Raw genomic sequence first — 20,968 nt, forward strand, 5'->3', positions numbered from 1 at the left:
TTGCACTGACCTGGCAGTATCAAGAAGCCATAACCTATTAGTCTTCCCTCTCTCTGGATTTTCTGAGAGGCTGGCAGCTCTGAGAGCACTGCTATATTTTTATCAGTCCAAGAAACTTTGAAGCAGTATAACTGCTGTAAACCCATGCCCTTTTGCAGAGAGTATGCATTTCTGGGGCCCTTTTGTGGAGATGCATTAAATAGATGCATGCAAGAGATACCACACACATTTCCTTCTTGCAGTGCAGATCACTTAACAGGACTGTTGAAATGAAATACAGAATTTTCACTTCTAAATACAACAACAAAAGTAAGCTAACTCAGAGATTTCTGGCTCTGTCCTTTCTTCAGTGTCCACAGTAATACTGGTGCTTTCTGCAGTCTAGGCTCAGCTTCTTCGTAAGAACAAGTTTAAATAACTTAGGAACACTACCAATTCACTTTTAATGTCATGAACTATTGGCCAAGTACACAAGCTTCAAAAAATTTCAGAAGAATATGAAATCTGGGCACTGTGTGGATAGTTTTCAATCGAAGCTTTACAGATCCCATTTGTCCCATCCATCTCCTAGACTACACACTGTCTGCTGAGAACTGTCTGGTCTAAGGGGAATAGCAGAAAATACTCAAACCAAAAAAGCACAAATAGATAGTAGCATGTTTGCTGGCTTAGTTCTACAGAGTTTATAAATAATCCATGTTAAACCCTCCAAGACAGCATAAAAGACAAAAGTGTAAGAAATACTAAGAAGTAATGAAATAAGGATTGTAGAAACACTTGGGATGCAGATCAGAATGTAAGTCCATACAGCTCTAGTCTTTTTAGAGTTTGAATATAGTTCAGCTTCTTGGACTTAAAGTGGCCATAAAATTATTATTGTTATTACTTTTATATAGGGCAACTGCTATCAAGCAGGCAAAAATATTCCAATGGTAGCCTTCCGCTCTCTCTAAGAGAGAACTAGAATAAAGAGGAACTGAATAAAGAGGAACTAGATACAGCAGGCAACATTTTTGTAGTAGCACTCTTGTGTTTCCATGAAAAAAATCCATAGTGTTATTCCATTGGCACTGAAATAACATTCAAATCAGTTTCAAAAGAATTTTCTTATCCCTGAAAAAAAGGCATCATTCCAAGCAGCTTTCAAACTTTTTTCTTTAAACCTCTTTGCGCCTCTTTTGGGGAACCATCGATCCAAAGTCCTAAATCACAATGAAAATTGTTCCTTTAGGAAAAATCCAGTTCTTCCACTGAGGCTCTTGTTGCTATTGCGGTGGTTGATGCTCTGGTGGGGGTTCTTGTTGAGGCACAGCTGGCCGCAGTCCTGCTGGTCTGGCAATTGCCTGATGTTGCCTTTGTCTGTAAGCTATAATTGTTCCCAAGAGCAAGGCGATGATGGTCATAAGGTAAAGGTCCCACTCAGGCCCCAGCAGCTGGTCCATATCAATATGTGAGAATACTTCCCTTATCTAAGAAAGAAGAAGTCCACATCATCATGTCAGAGAGCAAGAATGGGAAGTTACTTTGATCTTAAAATTTGACTTGTAACATTTTTCATGTACAAGTACCAGTTTTTGAACTTCATTAGCTTCTTCCTCTGAATAAACAGTATCACGTCAGTGACATTTTTAATTTCCAGGTTCTAAATGCCAGTAAAACTAAGAGCCACTTTGTCTAGGATGAGGTATTCAATTTTGTGTTCTAAAGATGAAGGTTCTTGGTATCTAGTTCTGTGGCTTCACATACAAAACATTAAAGTACACAATTTAAATGAGAATAAGGTATGCAACCATACTAGTTGTCTTAAAGAGAAGCAAGTGCCACATCCAGAGAGGCAGTGAACTGATCAGTCCAGCCACACTGGAAGCCATCAGCAGACTACCATGAGTGACACAACATTAAGCTCCAGAATACTCATTTGGTACTGAGATTTGTGCAGGTAAGGTACGGGGAAGATAAGTGACTCAGTGTTAGTTTGGATTGAACTGCCTTTTTATCAGACTTCCATTTGCCCAGGCAGTAGCTAACACAGGCTTTATGCTTCCCTTTATGCTTCCCTACTGTATCTGATGGCACTAGAGTCATTGTCAATTTAAATACACATTAGCAGGCTTAAAACTTCAAAACTAGTATGCAGAATACAGATATTCCTTCATAGATATTTGGTCAGTTGATCAGATATAGAGTATTTTGACTGTCCACTCTAGAAGTCCTCAGTCTTAAGACTATTAGATTTTGTCAAACTTAGCTGGATTGCCTCAATTCGCATTTGCTCTAAGCAGTAATAATTTTGTACATAAATAATCCAAAAAGACAACAAGATGTCAGAATACTGAGAAGTATTTCATACACTGTATGGGAAGACTTCACCTTAATTTTAAGCAAATATTTTTTTCAATGCCATTACTCAGCAGAAACTCTGCACAATAGCTAAACAAAAAAATATTTTTTCCTCGCAGGAATCAAACACAACCCAAGTGGTTTTGTTACAGCTGAATATTAAATAGCAAGAGGATCAGGGCTACAAAAAAGTATTTTTTTTTCCCTGAACAGCAAGTATGTCATTGTAATAATCTACTTTGATAGCAGATTGACATGGGTAAGAAGAGTCAAAGACGGTAAGGAAATCCTCTTCAAGGGCAAGAACAGCACAGAAGAGCATTGGCTGTGCACATACCAGTTTCACACAATTGCACAAATAAGAAATAGGAATCACAGCTTCAGTAACTTTCTAAATACACAACAATACAGAACACATCTAAGGCTCAAATAAGACTCCTACTTAAATTACAACTCAAGCTTCTTTTAAAAATGGAAAACACATTTGTTATTTTTCCTTTTAATTAAGCATCACTTACATTGATTTCTCGTACATACTGCAAGGAATAAATCACTCCAAGCTTGCAAAGTGCTAGGAAGACAGGAACCTGGGCATCTGGGCTTGCTTCAGCTGCCATGTCATAGAATCGTTTTGCAAGATGAATATCCTAAAGTTAAGAAAACACAAAGCTTAAAGAACTTGAAACATTAACCAAAAGCTGGAGAGCTTTTGCTATAAGCAACTGTATACTGCTATAAATACAAGGTTTTTTGTCAAGATAAACATAAACCATTCAGTAAATTCTTTGCTTTTTTCAAAGGGACACTCACCCTCGAACAGAAAAATAAATGGAAGCTAGAGCTTTTTCTATAAGCAACTGTATACTGTTATAAATACAAGGTTTTTTTGTCAAGATAAACATAAACCATTCAGTAAATTCTTTGCTTTTTTCAAAGGGACACTCACCCTCGAACAGAAAAATAAATGGAAGCTTCAATCTGAGGATGAAGCTATGGTAACTGATGCTAGAATTGAAGCTCAAAGAGATTAGTATTAAATCAAAGTATTAATTTAATTAGTATTAAATCAAATTAGTATTAACCAAAGAGATTAGTATCCGACCCATGCACCATAAAACTAAGGTGCATACTTAGGTAACTGGTACACTCTAATGTCTCCAGCACCACACCAAACATCAAAGTCTGAGAAACCCCGCGTCCCAGAGGAGCACACAGCAGCAACTCCTCCCAGCGGTACTACTGTACCCCTACTGTACAGCGCAGCTTCCAGCCACTTCTGCACAAACTCCCAAATTAGATTCTACTCCTTATCCAAACCAGGTGTAACTTACGTTAGTGAGGACAGCCTGGCAAAAGCACAAGCACAACCAGCCAGCACCTTTAGGAAGAGCTTAAATTACTGCTCGCTTCTGTGGTAGCTGGAACAAGAAGGTGACTGTAGCTGAACAGTTTAGCTTTCCTTGTTTGAGGTTTTTTTTTTAGCTCCCCTTCAGACACATACTGTGCAATATGAGGATACTTGGACACAATCTGCCTATGTTCACTCGGTGAAGGACAGGCCTGTGTTAAACTTACCTCTGAAAGTATTCAAAGTTAAAGTAAGAAAAATAAATGTCCAGAACTTCACATCACATGCTCATGTTATAATTTTATCCTGATTGTGAAATACCATAAAGATTTTCTGCTCATTGATACAACAGATTTTAGTTCCGTAGGACATGGGGAAAAAACAACATGAAAATCTACACATTATGTGAATGAGATATACTAGCTTCATATTTTAATTCAATTGAACAACTCTGAATACTGCTTGAGCCTAGGCAGTCTATCTTTTGTATAACTACTTAAAAGAGTTTCCTTACCTCCTTTGTACTGTGCTTGTATCAGTATAGAAGCAGATCCTAAATCATGGCATATTTTTATTTCTATTAGCAAGCACTTCATACTGTTTATACATTCTTCACTTTCACTTGACAGACAAGTAAGAACTGTAGGAGTCTGAGCTTTAACACACAAATAGCACTGAAATACCATGCCAAATCTTCAGACAATGAAATAATGAATGTGGGATAATTAATCTGTTATTTTGAGCAGTATATGCAGTCTTCATTCTGACATGCAGGCTCAGGAATTGGACATTAAATCTACGAAAAATGTGTAACAGTGTACATGTATGACATTTCTGAAGGGAATTAATATTTGGCATTGACCTGGTACGAGTCTGAAAGCCATCTATAGACAGGAAATACATATCAGATTCTATGCTATATGAAAGACTATTCATTCAATAAGTAAAGAGAGAATAAGGCAAAAGCTGTTTGGGAGGAGGAGTGGGTGGAAACCCAGCAAAACAAACAACTGTCCAGAATGGACAGAGACCTGAACGGAAGTTGTGCAGGCCACCTTACTGGATCCTTCTCCCCAGCTCTGGAGTGCTTGCACTCTTAATGACATTGGTTCTGGCAGGGAGAGAGTAAGACTGCACAGCTCTTTCTTCAATAGACTAAATCCCCAATTCATTGGATACCACACTACAGAGCTAAAATGTTTATACATCCCTTCCACAGGCCTCTAGTAGAAGAACAGACTTCTGTGGTAGACATCACCCACTACAGCACGAAGCATGATTTTAAATGTCAGTCATTTTCAGAGGTGCTCAAAATTGAGTGATTTCCACTCTAGAAAAGGAAACCCAAATTTTTTTGCTTCACTCGAAACTCAGCCTTCACCTTTTTCAGAACATTTTAGCCCAACACCATTTTAGACTTACATAGTCAGTCCTAAATCTTACAGTTGTAGATTTTCAGGACACAGCAAGCAAAGACATTACAGATTCAGAATTCCTGAGACTGGCTTTATACACAGAATTTGCTTGCTTGAACATTCTCAGTGCTTCTTTCCCATATCTATATTAGCTGGCTCCATTTTCCTCGCAGTTCAACACTCCTCACCCTAGTGGATCTGTATGAGGGAAGTATTTTTCAACTGCATAAAGCTCATCATGGGCCCCTGTGTACTCATTTCAGCTGCCTACACGTAGTCACCCCAGCTTCAGGTGGGAGAATGCTCTGTGGAAATGACAGCATTAAGACTCAAATTTTCCCAAATTTTTAGCAGTTATGTTGAATGTGAAATAGTAACTTCTTGAAAGTTTTTATTACTTGCTCTAAATTGTTTTTTTTTTCCAAAGCAGAAGTAAAAAAAACCCCAATTTTTCAGACAGATTTTTTAAAATTAAAAACTCCCAACCTTAACACTGTTGCTTTTAGCTGCCAGCTCATTTTCAGAAGTTAACTAGTTTTAAGGACACAGTTAAAACTAGAAAACAGTAAAAAACAGCTTTAGAAATAATGTTGTTTGTGTACTGAATTGTCACAATATTGACTTAAGACTTGCCCTTCACTGTTCTGACCCTTTGTCAAGAATTTAGAGCTAAAGAAACAAAAATTGGCCTTTTAATAGAACAATAAAAATAGCTAAAAGGTGCATACCTAGATAAAAAACAAGTTCTGAAACTCACTAAAAATAAGGAAAATGAAGCCATTTTTTACAGTTCCTGGCAATCCAAAACATATTACTAAAATCATGCATTAATTGCCTGAGTTAATCACACATTAAGGTACAGTTGGTTACTTGAAATTAGCATGCAATTACTAATCACATGATTTTGACACATAGAAGAAGATGTTACTCTGGATTCTGTAAGTTTTAGTTAACTCATGGACAGCAATACACCACAGCCTTCCAAAGAGAAACAGCTGTACTGCCTTCTTTCAGGCAGTGTAGTTTGTATAGCAAATCATGGCCCAGTCTAATTTGAAAAAACATAGCCAGTAACCATATCATTGTTGGTGCTTATGGTTTGTTACTTGAAGATGCACAGAACTTGTTTTTGAAATGTCATGATACAGAAATCAAATTAACCAGTGCTTCAGAGGATGAAAACTATCTTGTGGTAAATATTCTGAATTTTGAATTAGTTTGCATTCATTTCATTATACTTCAAAGTCTTGAAAGCATTACTCATGTGGCACTCATTTTGCCAATATTTGCCATTTGGGGCAAGTAGTTTTTTTCCCTATCTGTGTCTCATTTCTTTCCTTGAGTAAGTATAACCACACTTCTGTATTTGCTATTAGAGAATGCATTGTGAAACATGCTTAGTACTGCTAAAGCAGTTATATAGTGGCCAAAGCCCAGCAGCAGTTGCAGACTGAATCTAGTATTAGTAAACTGTTGGATACTTGTGGGCAAAAAGTTGGACACAAGCCAACAACGTGTGCCTGCAGCCCAGAAAGCCAACCACATCCTGGGCTGCATCAAAAGAAACATGGCCAACAGATGAGAGAGGTGATTCTGTCCCTCTACACGGCTCCGGTGAGACCTCAACCCAGAGTACAGCGTCCAGCTCTGGAGCCTTTAACACAAGAAGGATGTGGACCAGGTGGAGCAGGTCCAGGAGGGCCACAAAAACAATGAGAGAGCTGGAGCATCTCTTCTACAAAGACAGGCTGAGGGAGTTGGGGCTGTTCAGCCTAGAGAAGACTCCAGGGAGAATTTATAGCAGCCGTCCAGTACCCAAAGGGGGCCTACAGGAAAGCTGGGGAGGGACTGTTCACAAGGGCAGGTAGCCACAGGATGAGGGGCAACGGTTTTAAACTGGAGCAGGGTAGATTTAGATTAGACGTTAGGAAGAAGTTCTTTACTGTGAGGGTGGTGAAACATGGGGACAGGTTGCCCAGAGAAGCGCTGGAGGCGCCATCCCTGGAAGCATTCAAGGTCAGTCTCGACCAGGCTCTGAGCAACCTGATCTAGTTAAAGATGTCCCTGCTCCCTGCAGGGGGCGTTGGACAAGGTGACCTTCAGAGGTCCCTTCCAGCCCAGCGCATTCTGTGATTCTATGGAAGCAGACTATGGGCTTGCTTACCTGCTTGATGCCCAGTCCCTTCTCATGCATGTAGCCCAGGTTAAACATTGCTTGGGCACTGTGCTGTTGCTCTGATGCCAGTCGATAGTGAATAAATGCAGTTTCATAATCCACATCAGTACCGAAACCATAAAAGTGGTAATCTCCAAGTTTAATTCTTGCAACAGTATATCCTATAAATCAAGAAATAACAGAAAAGACAAAATAGCTAGCTAGGCGAAGAAAGCCTTAGTTCCACATGAAAATGCAGTAAGGGCTTTAGTATTACTTTCCACAGTTTTCACAAACTGCTTCCCTTTTGCCCTCTCTCACACAAACAGCCTTTTATAATTTTTTAAAATTGTGTTTAGCTAGCCAGAACACAACTGATTTCTATTTTCAGGAAAGACCTTGTCCCAGTAATCCTACCAACATATTTATTTCTATTTAGTGGCATCAGTTGAAAAGTACACAATGTTGTTCATAGTCATTTATAACAGAAAAACTTTCTGTTTGTTATAGGGTTAAGGCCTTCCGCTTCAGTTTTAAAACAGAGACACTGAAAACTGGAAAAATAAAAGTCTCTCACTGTTATTTAGTAATGGAATACGTAATCATTCCATCCTCTCAATTTCTAACTTTCTCCTAAAAGCCAAGTAGGTCTGAAGATTTTCTGACAAAACTCCTAGGCTTTATTTGCATGATAAACTTGCTTTCCCTCCTCCCTCATTTCATAAAATCCAGGAAATCAAATGTTTATGGCTCTACTAAAAATAAACTAATTGGAACTGTGAGGTATGGACATACCTTGAGAAGCTGCTCTATTCCAGTGAAGCAAAGCTCGAGGATAGGTTTCATTTTCTCCAACTATGCTAGCTTCTTCTAGAGAAGAAAAATAACTCAGTTAAATAGCAGCATGGTATATGCACACACCACCTCCAAAAACCCCCACACTTATATCCGGTCTGCTGAAATGAATTAAAAAACGGATGTAATCTGTGCTATAGCACAACCAAGATTAAACCAATCTAAAACTTACAAAGCACCTTTTCATTTATATGGTCTTTCCATGTATCAGCCCGCATAAGAGCTAGGAACAAACTGTATCATTTCACTCTGAATTATTGCTTAGTGTCTCCCATTCTTGCTCTAGCTGACTCTGAAACAAGTCCTAACAGCGCACACAATCTGGGCTCTGACAAAGATCCACTCAAATACAAGGCTGAAGTATCTGCTATTTTAGTTTGACCATCAGAATTTTTAACCCAGGGGAAGATGCTATTTCATTGCAAGAATGCACTCTCAGCCAACTGTCATTGCTGTACCTTAACTAAAGATGAGTCATTAAGGCACCTTTGAAAAACATTAACTGGAAATTAAGATGTTAGATAAGCCTATCAGGTACCAGTAGCTGTAACAGTTTTTATATTAAGATACAAACCTAAAAAGCTGGTAATGAGACACCTAGATTCCTGGATTTGAGATTCAGGAAGTATAAAATACTGGTTTTGTAGTTTCTAGAAAGGTTTGTTACTCGTACTTCTGTTGTTTTCCTATGACCTCAAACTCTATCAAATCTGAGTTCTAGCCACCTAGTTGCAATAAGAGACTTGGGATCAATTTTTTCAAATCCAGCTGAACCAACTGCCCAGCTCCTCATCCCTGCTTCAAGTGTAGTGTAAGTTACAAAAAAATAAATAAATCAGAAAAAAAATGCTGAGAAAAGACATTACAAGATAAAGAACAAAGTAAACTGAAGCTTGTATGCACAGTAAAAGCCAAAAGTAAAAATAATGCATTTCTTATTTTGTAGATTTAAAAATAAAATGTTAAGGCTGTGTTTAGTCCAGGGAAGAGAGTTTTCAGCACTCTCCAAGTTTCTAAAGAATTCTCCTTATCTCAATTCTAAATCCCCTAAGTTGGAATCTAACTGCATTCTGACTTTTAGGCCAGAAAGCTATCCTTAGAGGTGAAAATTAAAACCGACTGCTTTCCAGTGTGAAGTGCCGGAAAGAGGACAAGAGTCTCACTGAAGTTCTAACTAAACAAGAGCTACGTAATTTTAATTTCAAGCACTCTAGCATTCTACTAAACGGGCTACTGCAGGTCAACTCAAAAAAACCCCACCAACTTTCAGTACAAATTCAGGTCCTTACTCTGATCAAGTATGAAAGCAGCATTGCTCTGTGCAACTTCATAGCCTTGTTCTGCCAAAAGAAGATACTGAACCACAGCAGAATTTGAATCACCGTCTTTATAGCTGTTGTAGGCAGTCATCAGTCTTTCAGACCAACGTCCTCGTTCGCATACATTCTTAAACAACTGCAGAATCAAAAAAAAAAAAAAGGGACGGGGAGGCAAAGACTGGTTGTCAGGAACTTCAGAAATTTAGGTTTTGCAACAGGTAAACCTTTAACATCGAAATGCCTGTTCAAAATATTTACATGTCACAGGTAAAACTTGACAAACTTGCTGCTTAAGACAGAGGCTACTGCAGAAATACATACCAAGACTCAGATGTTTACTCAGAATTATTCTTAATATCAGGGTTTTTGTTACACTTAAACCTGTGTCTAAATGAAGGATTCAACACTTACAAAATACTGATACATTCTTTTGATTTTCTTCAAAAGTCATAAAGCAAATACAAAACCTGCCCTACCCACATAAAATATTTTTTTTTTCCTCATGAGATAAAAATGAGTTTGTTAATATCACTTTTCCTTTTGATAGCCTTGGCTCTGCAGCCACCAGTAGATTTTAGCTAAGACAAATTTCCTACGTAAGCTGACATGGTTACATTCAGCCTCTTGCAAGTCAGTATTATTTGATCTTTATAAACGGATGATCTTACCTCGACAGCGGTATGGCAGGATCGCATCACTCCAGTGCCAGTAGCATGCATCTGAGCCAGATTATAGAATGCCAAAATGTGGCCACCCTGGGAGGCCAAGTTAAAATATTTCAAAGCTTGTTTATAGTCTCTCTTGACTCCAATGCCATCTAAAAGAAAGAATGTCATTGCTATTCATTCCTCTTCAAAAGCAGAGTTGTATGAAATAGAGCATGTACTTGGTCTTTAAAATTATTAAAGAAAAATGTTGTGAATGTGTTAGGAAAAAACAGAGTAAAATATCAATTCAGTGCACTAAGATGACTCTTCATGCACCATATACACACTTCTAATGCCACCTAGTGAACAGTTACTGGAAGGGCAGATGCTTACACCTGCAAATTATCATTTTGGTACCACTTACTGTAATACATGGAACCCAGCTGCAGCTGTCCATCAACCCATCCTTGCTCTGCAGCCTTCTGGAAATACTTCAGTGCTAGCTCATAGTTCTGCAGGAAGATTTGGTCCAGTCATTAGAGCTTTGCAATACACCACAGTAAATAAAGAGGAAAAAAAAAAAAAAGCATGCATGCAAAAGCGTAAGGACAGATATCTATTACAGAAAAATTTCACACCAGAACATCTTGCTGTAGATGCTCACCTGGTCAACACTTGGAAACAAAAAATGAAATAGCCTACAATGATATTAGCATGTCTTATGTCTGTAGCTCTCAAAGCTTGCATACCTGCATAGCATTGCTATTACCGTTAACAGAATGGATGCTCTGTTCTGCTTCTAGAACAATCATTTAACTAACTTCCTCAACTTCAGGCTAATTCAACTTACAAATATCTGTTTGCATAGCTAAATATAAAGCATTCGACAAGAAATCTTCTGTGGGAAAATGAAGAAGGTTAACTAACTAAAGTCTTAAAGTGTCCCTTCATTCTCCAAAGAGACAAAATGAGGACAGTTAGGACTTATTTCACAAAAAAAATTAGAGTCAAGTTCAAAACTCCTGCTAAAAAGTCACACTGCTATGCATTTCTAATAGCTTCAGTAAAATCTGAAAACTTATTAGAGGGAACTCCACATGTTTCATAGCTGCTAACTCCATGGTGATTTTTTTTTTAAAAAATATTACAGATTTTCTCATGGAGTTTCCAGCGTAATAGACATCTTCACAAATAAGTCCTATAGCATACTTCCCTCTAGAGAAAAAGTCTGTAGTCAACAAGAAGTCACACAGTCACCTACGATTATAAAGATGACTGTCAAAAGCTTACCACTGGGACGCCTCTTCCGTAGAGGTAAGCCATTCCTAATCCACTCTGTCCAACTGGATTACCCTGAAAACACGGGAAAACACTTCTGTAAAGAACGGCAAATCCTACAGCTACATCTTTCAAATTTGGTATGTCTTGTAACATCACTAAAACAAATAGTGCTTAAGACAGATTTGCTCCACTCTTAGTCAGCGGTAGTTATTTAGGGGAAAAAGAGCATTTTTGGTAATTTTTTTTCAGTAATTACACAGGTGATTAACAGGAAAAAACAAAAGCTTTGAACACTAGTTAAGAAAGTGTACTGTGCACTTTCAAAATGTCACACAAGCTATAGAACGCACCCCCATAGAAAGGTGTCACATTAATAGCTTACTCATCTTTAGTTTTTCCAAGTTTCAGATGTTCTGGATGCTACAGCAGCTCCCAAAACAACTACAGGAAGTTCAAGAATCTGTCTTTAATAAATTAAAGACAGGTTTGTGGCTGTCCTCTGTGCTACTTTACTGACCACTGCTCCTGCAAAAGTGTGCACTACAGTATTCTTTCAGTGCCAGGACAGGCAACAGGGCACATGAGAACCTTCAACGAAGGCTGGAAATTAGCAAATTGACAGATCCTTACTCTAGGCCAAAGGTGTAGAACAGCAATCTAATTGTGAAATACAAGAACCATGAAGACAGTTATCTTACAACAGTCCCTTCAAAACTTCACCTACTGTGTTTCACTTGCTAAACATATTTCCTGAAGGACTACTCATGTTTTAACTGTGCAAATGCTACCATAAGGGACAAGTCAGAAGACAGACATGGGGGATTAACAGCCAAAACCCAAACACTCCAATAAGCTAAGAGGTATAAACCCCAGAACATTCTATATTCACTGACCACAAAACAGAAATCAGATAATATAGTATGAGTGCACTGTACATTTCTATGACAAGACAACTTCAGATTAATGAAAATTAACAACAGAATTGCAGGCTCTTCAGGTGGAGAGTATTTCATGCTAATGCCAGCACTCATGAACTGCTGAACACAGCTCGATGAATTACCATGAGCAGAACTGGAGGCAGTTTCCGACACTAACTTCAACAAGCAGGGTTTAATTATGGGCTAATCTGGGACAGAAATTGGGAGTAGGTGTATGCACATGGAAGCACACAAAGGATGCATCTGCAGCATTTCTGAGCTAATCAACTTTTTAGTGCATATGTTGTATTTCTAGCTTACATACCATATCAGCAGCTTTCTTGAAATACTGAAGAGCCGTTTCATTGCTCTGAGGTACAACATCACTTCCTTCTGAGTACATCTGAAGGAGAAAGACATTATTGAAGAACAGCTGAAGAAGTCAGTTTAGCGTGGAGATCATGAAGCATCTTCACCTTGCAAATGAGAGGGTGTCTTGTAGTACTATTCTATTGTGTTACTGGATAATTATTAAAGAACTTGCCCAGAAGCAGAAAACACAACCCTATGCTGGAGAATTCAGAGTCAGAGGGTTTACTGTGCATAAAATTTAAAAAAAAAATAAAAAAATCATGAAAGTGACCTTCATTTTTGAGTTCTAGCAGTGTGCAGTGAAGAACACACTCAGGCAAATACCTTGTGAGATCAATGGAAGTCAAACTATGTTGGGAGTTAAAATACTTCTTGAAAACAAAGCAGAAGTTGGTTACTAGACCCTGTTCATTTCAGCATTTATTAGATACAAAACACTCATGGAGTAGAGAAAGCAGGAACCTGCAATTTCTCCTGTCAGGTGCCTTGACCAACACATTATGTTTTCATTTTTTCATGCTTCAAAGACATGAATTTTGCATCTTGTACTGTAGTAACAGCCTGAAAAAATGAGCTAGAGCTGCTGCTTATTGCAGCCTAACCTTAGAAGATACTCAGATGGAGTAATAAGGATTTGGCTCCTCACAGGATGAAGGTAGCCTGAAACCCAGAGCTCAGGCAAGTGACCTAAATACCGTTCTAAGCAGCAGCACATTAACATCAGTAACAGCTTGTCAATCATGTTTCAGATGAAAAAAAGGACTTAAATCTGAGAAAGCTGATACAGTGGCCCACCTTGCAGATAGACTCAGGCCTTGCTTCAGACTAGATGCAGACCTATTAGCAACTCTGACTCAGATGGCTCAGCTCTCTATACAGAATAAGAATAGAGATGTTTCCTCTTTCTTCCCGTACTTCGTATTTCCCACTAGTACGGAAGAGCAAGAGGCTAAGCCTCAAACTCCACCACAGAAAAATGACATTTAGGTATTTAACTATTTAATTAAAAAAACCCCAAACATCTAGTTCAAGCACTATTTGGAAAAAAACCCAAAAGTTCCTGAAGTGAAGGAACAAGTGAAAAACAGACTAGACATAGATTATGTCACTCAAATCTTGCAGGACAATTCAAAAGAGTAGCAAAATCGAAGTACTGAGATTACAGCATTCAAGTATTAGATTGTCTAGTACAAGAAAGTAGGAAATATTTGTTATTTTTCGTTGAAAAGCAGTCAGTTTTCTTATGTTTGACAGTGGTCATATCTTACCTTTCCTAGAAAGGCCATGGCATGTGAATTGCCAGCATTAGCCGCTTGATTGAAGTACTCAAATGCTCGCTGTAGGGAAGAAAACAAGTATTTTAGCCACTATGACGATGATTTGAGTACCTCTTCTTGCAAATCAAGCAGAGGTGAGCAGGTTGCTTGCCAAGTTACCAGGTTCTTCTGGGGATATGAGTTATCAGTCTCACCTAATTTAATATATTCAACAGGATTCCCTACTTATAATTGGAATATTGAGCAGCCATCCCTCCCAACAGTGTATTCCAAAAAGGAGAGGGGAAAAAAATCAACCAAAACACCACACCACAAAATCAGAACAACAACAAACACGACAACTGCTACAATGCACAACCTACACTGGTAAATCCTACTTCCTTATTGTACCTCCAAACCCTGTTTAGAGGAGATCTGGCAGTTTTACACAAAGCTTGGTTATATTCATTCTGACCCCTTGATACCATCTCTGAACCCTTCTAGAGAAGGTGTTTTAAATGTGATGTCCATTAAATTTCTGGTTGGTAGCTGAATCTGAAATAATCCTCAGAACTGCACATCCTCAGTTCTTTTTTTTGAATACATACTTTAAAACAAGGTTAGCTATTTTAAGCAGTAACTAGGTTGCACTGTTTTGTCTATAGCAGCAAAATATTCTTGCAAGCCACAAACCAGATTATCATTGCTAATGCACACAGTGTCTTATGAAGACTCTACTACGTGCACAAAAGCTCAGCCAGTTTCAAGTACTACTTGATGAAAATCTGTTCTTTGTTTTTAACTGTCTCATTTCTAACACAATTAGTCTTAAACTAATTGCGTAAGAAAATCAGCTGCATGTACTGGTCACATAAATATTCAGTTTTATTGAATGAATTAAGTTTTATTGAACAAGACTATTGAAGTAATGAAATACCTTACAGTGCTACTTAAACACTTCTGCTTCACTGTGGTCTCAGCTACACTTTCTGCCCCTCTGCCAGGTGTAATATGCATCAGAGATATACAGAAAGGGTACCTGATGATTTTGCTCTACTCCTCTTCCTCCGTGCAAGTGCAGCTGTCCAAGGCCAACCTAAGAAATAGATTTCACATTTCCAATAAGTCACTTCTCACTAGGGATTTTCTTTTTCTAGTAATACAGATATCAGCAAACTAATTACATGCACACAGACTACATCAGAGTTAAAGATGCCACATAGTCTGCAGATACAGATTTGCTTCAATAACTACACTACAGTCCTATTTTTTTCACATTAGTCTAAGCAGAAAGTTATCCTAGATAAAAGTGAGGTGACCATCCCAAATACAAAATAATAATTGTTCATGTGAATTCTGCCTCCTTAATTCTGAAGTTATACATGACCAAGTTGAATTGTGGTGGTTTGCCCATATTCATGTCCTCCCCTCCAGCAATGTGCAGAAGAGTTCCAGCCTGCAGCATGTGCAAGTCATGTAAGAACAGAAGCAGTGAGAAATTGAGATCCCCTGTCAGGGCCAGTTCTTTTGATCAAGGCTTCCTCCACAACATCTAGAACTATCCTCAAACTAGTCTGGCTGGTTTCTCGTGAAAGCCAAGATTCTCTTTCCCAAGATACTAAAGTCATAACATTCTGGACTGATTCTCCACAAAAATTTGCATTTTCTGTCAAAGTTCTAACACACTAAAATAAAAGCCTCTTCTCATAAAAACTAATCAGGAAATAGTAACCAAGTTGATTTAGGGCAAAAGATAAAACTAAGGCTCCAACACCTTGCCACTGAAAAGCTCTACATGCCATTAGGTGAAAATCTTACCTGTGCTTGTACATCTCCTTTCTCTGCTAAGAACTGATAATACTGAATCAAGTCTTCTTCTAGCATTCCACTTGCCATTCCTGGATTTTCTACTTCATCTGCTAAGCGAATTCGCTGAACCACTGTGCCACCAGTCAAGGAAATGTCGCTAGCAACTGGAAAACAGGTTAAGATAAATTTTCATGTAGTTTTGGTCAATGCAAGTATTACACTGCTACTTTGTAAAAGCATAGCTCTACACAGAAACTGTTACTCAGAGAATGAAACAGTTTGACACTTTCTAAGAATTAAAGACATTTCAATATCTGAAGATAAAAATAGCACATCATGATTCAGCAGCAAACAAATAATTTGTTTAATTGCAAGAATTCTCTATTCTTATACTATGATTGTTGTTAGTTCTTCTAGCGTCTTCTAGGTGAATGATATGAAAATACAAAGTCAGGAACATTAGCCTCGTAAAGTTTTTACCATGATTAGCTACAAGTCGGTAGTGAGTAAGAGCAGATTCACAACTTTGAAGGACTCCTATCCCAGCCCAGTACCGGTAGCCCTAGAAAGGAAAACAAAAAGATACGGGACTATGGGTTATTTAACAACATAGCATTTGCCAGGTTATAAACTTTTTCCACATTACTTGAGCAAGATTTGGTGAGACAAAAGTCAGAAGAAAAGCTACAAAGACCATTGTGCCAGCATTAAAAGCAACTGACTGATACCATTCAAGGTTAGGGGTAGCCAATATACTCCAGATACTTCTTTGGAAAAAGTAAGTAAGCAGAATGATACTTATGGGTGAAAACTTAAAATCTTTTACTTAAATATGTGGCACTTGGTCTTAAATCTCACAATACTGATTAAAACAGTATCTTCTGCAAATACCTTTCTGTCTTTCACAGTTCTCATTAGCCTATAAAAATGACAAGTCTGACACTTTTACTTCAAGTCAAGAGATGTAACCATGGTCCATCTAAATACATAGTGGTATACACCTTAAAACAAGCAGACTTTTACTTAACAAGCAATAATGGGGAAGATACTATTGCTCACCCAATGCATGCATGATGGTCTAGTATTTGGACAGTGTATCCACATGTGTACAAATATTACATTAAAAATTTAAGAGTACAAAAAAAAGCTTTGCAGGTGTAGTTATTAACTATCTTACTTACCAAGATCATATGGGCAATCAAATTTCCTCCTAAAGCTCCAAAAGTGTAATACACCAGGGCCTTAAAACAAAATCATCGGTTACTTAACATCTGCCTCCAAGGTAAAATACAAGAGCATACACTGAATATTTCAAAGTTACCTTAGCTTGACTAGAATTGACTCCTAGACCAGATGCATATAGAAATCCAAGGGCCTAGAAATAAAATTAAGGTTGTCAGCACATCATTTGAAAAATTTAGTATAAATTTTTCTGCTTAAGGATATATATGTAAAAATATATATATTTATGCTTAAGTATAAAGAAAACTAAAAACAGTGCAAAACTACAAAGAATATGCCAAGATATAGCTCTTTCTTCAGTTTAGTACCTCCTATATCTAGACCCTTCCTTGCCCCTTCTAAAGAGCAAAGTTTTAAATCTTTCAGTTGCCTAGGGCACTAAAATACATCTCACTAGAATTCAGTCCAGTGGAACAAACGCAAGCAAGAAACTAGTACTTCCCTGAATGTCAAGTGTAGATCCAAGGGTCCTAGGTCAGTACACATATCCCAGTTTAAAGACCCTCAAGCAAAGACCAGCAATATCTATCAGGTTATTGATGTATCCCATTTGTCTCATACACCAGCGTAAATATTCACGAATGATGATCTTCTCTGGAGAGTCTTACTGTTTGATTTACTGTCTAACAGTAGCACTTATGACTATAAATATAAGCAGTTAGAATGCACAGAGCTGTTTGTCTGAAGCTTTTTCCAGAAGTTATTTTTATTCTTAAAACTTACATAATGACTGCTCTATCTGTAACACCTGTTGCAGCTGTGTGGCTCAGAAGAGAAACTAGCAGCACAGAGGACAACAGCATATATATATGTATATACATATACACACACACATTATATATAAAAGGTCTCTGTATTTCAGTATTCTAATACTATTCTAGGCAACTCTAAAAGCACACCAAAAAAATAGTGACCTCATGCAGACAGTATTGAATTCCAGACTATTAAAAGTCAAGTATACACTGAGCTATAAAGTCCCTAGAGGAAAAAACATCTTCCTGCTTTCTATGGCAAATCCACATTCCCAACATTAAACAGAAGAGCAGGAGACTGGGTAACCAAAGACCTAAAAGAAATTCCTGAAGAAGCTGACACTTCCAAAAGAAAATATGTAACTATACAATAAAGTATATGCAGATATTGAGACATTAAAATCCGTAACATCACATTTTATCACATTACATGTGAGCAATTACATATAAGCAATTTTATAATGTTCAAAAGCACAAGCACAAAGTAAATCCTATCCCCCTAAACAGCTTTCAAGATTCCTAGGAGTTTAAATCTTCCTAGATTATAAACTTGTGTGTGTGTGTGTGTGTGTCTACCTATCTCAAAGATAAATTTGCAGATGAAAAGCCACAACATCCCACACAAACCACAAGAAAAGAGTAACAGTTTCTGTGTCTGTCTGTGCGTGCGTCTGTCTGTGCGTGCGTCTGTCTGTGCGTGTCTACCTATCTCAAAGATAATTTGCCGATGAAAAGCCACAACATCCCACACAAACCACAAGAAAAGAGTAACAGTTTGAGATAAGATTTGTTGGCTGCAGCAACCTATATTTACACACTTTTTTTGACTTACAGGTTCAATCTAGTCAGTTATACAACAGCTAAGAAATTAGAAGACGACCACCATACTGGCAGTTTAAGCTATTTTTTTTAAAAAACTCTGAGAGAAGACCCATTTCCATGTGTTTACCTTGAGGGTACAGGCACCATTTGTGACTGCATCCTCAGGAATGCTAGCAGCATGCAGAAGCATTTGGGGGACAATCTTTGAACCAAAGCAAGCCACAGGTGAAATTATAAAAGGTAAATGCAATGAGCAGTCAGGATTAGGTAACACTTAAGCAAGCATTAATAAAACACATTTCCCGAATCAGAGCCTGAATCAAATGTTTTACATCAGGTTTTTAAACAATTTAAAAAAATGCAGCACTCTTGTCTGCTGACTTTAACCAGGCAAAAGATACCACTTATTCTTCTCATTCTATTCTGTAAGCAAGAACAATCTATAAAACCACCTCAGAAAAAGTACAATCTATTAGCTAAGTTACAAATGTACAATAACTTCTGTAGAATCTAAGGGAATACATACCATTTGCCCTTTCGGAGAACCTTCTTCTGTTAGTTTTTCAAATAGTTCTTTTGATGACTGGATGTTCTGCTTCAGGTAATCTCCAAACAACAAAGCATACGACACCTTCTCCATTGCCTTGGTATGATTCATGTCAGCTGCTTTCAGAAGATACTGATATGCTCTTAAAAGAAAACAATTTCTTTTGTCACCTTGAGGCAAAGAAGCAGATTCCATTCATGAACCTGAAGATTCTGAAGAGGTGTTTTCCTCCTCTGTTCCAGCCTCTACTTTTAACAAACACATTTACTTACAGTCATTTGTTCCAGCTCTTGTCAATCTATGCAATAACTCACATGATTTAGCTAATAGACAAATTAGATTTTAATGTTCATTCTACTCCATTTGCAAAGCAGTGCACATTTCCTGCCCTGTCAGATTTCCAAAAAGTTTAAGGTCAAACAATCACATTTTTGTAGCAAAAATTAAGTCCTGTACTAGGTAGCTAGAAGGACCACTACTCTGACAGCTCCACAGATCAGGGCAGGAAAAAAAAGGAGCCAAAGAAGGACTATGAAGTTTCTCTGATTTGTTGAGTACAACATCACTGCAGTGAAAACACTAAGTGTTGGGTCCAAGATAACTGCACACATGATGAATTCTGTGTTGCAATAGCCATGCCAACAATGAAAACATTCTCTGGAAACTTTCAGCCGCAGAACTTACAGCAGTCCTCCAAAGTAATTTCACAGCAATTGTTTCCACAGCAATTAATAAAGCCTGCAAACTTAAACATCCTAACACAGTACCGTCAAGACACTTAGCTTGTTTTCTCATGGATCTTTGATAGTGCCTCAAGATTTTTACCTTTCCTCCTTTCTATTGTCAGACTTGTTTTCTTTCTTTAGGATAGGCTGAGACATACCTGGTTCCGCACACAATTTCACTTTCTAAGAAAGTAAGTGCAAGGTATTCAAGAGAACTAATATCTAATATTGTTTTACAATTGTTACTTGATTTTACACACAAAAGTACACTAGTCAGAGTCTAGCAGATACTGTCTTTCTTGGCCAAGGTGTGATAGACAACCTCTAGCTGTTCTTCAGTTTCTCTGGTAAGGCAGACGTGCCTTGTGTCCACGAACAAGTTTCACATGGTAGTAACACAATCATCAGCTGCCTGAAGTCACCACATACTGATGAAGTTGTCAACCTGAGCACCAGGGAGTTCTAAATGAACATCATTATTCTTCATTATAGTGGAAAACTGACAACCGTATCATCAATACTTGGATATACACAGAGCAGAAAGTAAACAGAACACTTTTGTTTGTTTTCTTCATCTACATGCATATTTTCTCACACAATATTATTAGAGTTTTAACAATTTGTTTAGATGATGTTTAATACTATTTCTAAGGTGAACAAAAACATCAGAAAGCAGGAGCAAAAACAGAGCAGGACAAGAAATGCAGATTTTCCCCATGTAATCTTTGAAGCAGGATGAGAACTCAACTGCAAGAAACATTTGAAAAAGGACAGTATCTTGTATCATGTTCTCTGGGCAGTTGCTACATGTCAACCGTGACTAGAGAACTGCAAGACCATCGGTTTTTGATGTTCGCTCTTCAGAATCACAGAACGTCAGGGGTTGGAAGGGACCTCAAAAGACCATCTAGTCCAGCCCCCCTGCCAGAGTAGGATCCCCTACAGTAGGTCACACAGGAACACATCCAGGTGGGTTTTGAATGTCTCCAGAGAAGGAGACTCCAAAACCTCCCTGGGCAGCCTGTGCCAGGGCTCTGTCACCCTCATAGGAAAGAAGTTTTTCCTCATGTTGAGCTGGAACTTCCTTTGTTCTAGCTTAAACCCATTATTTCTTGTTCTATTGCTGGGCACTGCTCTGTCCTCATGACACTCACCCTTTAGATATT

At 38.0% G+C, this 20,968-nt stretch overlaps 1 protein-coding gene across 1 annotated transcript; it reads right to left on the reverse strand.

Annotated features, from left to right (window-relative positions):
• Window positions 1-1,134: 1,134 nt before the first annotated feature.
• Window positions 1,135-19,958, reverse strand: SEL1L (sel-1 suppressor of lin-12-like (C. elegans)). Its single transcript, XM_009867608.1, has 17 exons — window positions 19,903-19,958; window positions 19,057-19,219; window positions 17,036-17,089; window positions 16,896-16,955; window positions 16,195-16,276; window positions 15,724-15,878; window positions 14,945-15,001; window positions 13,918-13,986; window positions 12,603-12,680; window positions 11,370-11,432; window positions 10,504-10,591; window positions 10,101-10,249; window positions 9,403-9,568; window positions 8,054-8,128; window positions 7,268-7,440; window positions 2,859-2,987; window positions 1,135-1,469 (listed from the first exon to the last, which is right to left on the reverse strand). The coding sequence occupies exons 1-17, from the start codon at window positions 19,956-19,958 to the stop codon at window positions 1,266-1,268; spliced, it is 1,821 nt and encodes a 606-aa protein (XP_009865910.1). The 3' UTR covers window positions 1,135-1,265.
• Window positions 19,959-20,968: the final 1,010 nt, after the last annotated feature.

Source organism: Apaloderma vittatum, unplaced genomic scaffold (assembly GCF_000703405.1).
Source record: "Apaloderma vittatum isolate BGI_N311 unplaced genomic scaffold, ASM70340v1 scaffold23754, whole genome shotgun sequence".
Lineage (NCBI taxonomy): Eukaryota > Metazoa > Chordata > Aves > Trogoniformes > Trogonidae > Apaloderma > Apaloderma vittatum.

Excerpts from the sequence above, each read along its gene's own strand:
- SEL1L (XM_009867608.1), bottom strand. The coding sequence starts at position 19,958 with ATGTCTCAGCCTATCCTAAAGAAAGAAAACAAGTCTGACAATAGAAAG. Across the intron at positions 15,002-15,723 it reads AAGGAGATGTACAAGCACAG|GTTGGCCTTGGACAGCTGCA; the intron begins GTAAGATTTTCA and ends TCTATTTCTTAG. Across the intron at positions 7,441-8,053 it reads GAATAGAGCAGCTTCTCAAG|GATATACTGTTGCAAGAATT; the intron begins GTATGTCCATAC and ends CTTGATTTATAG.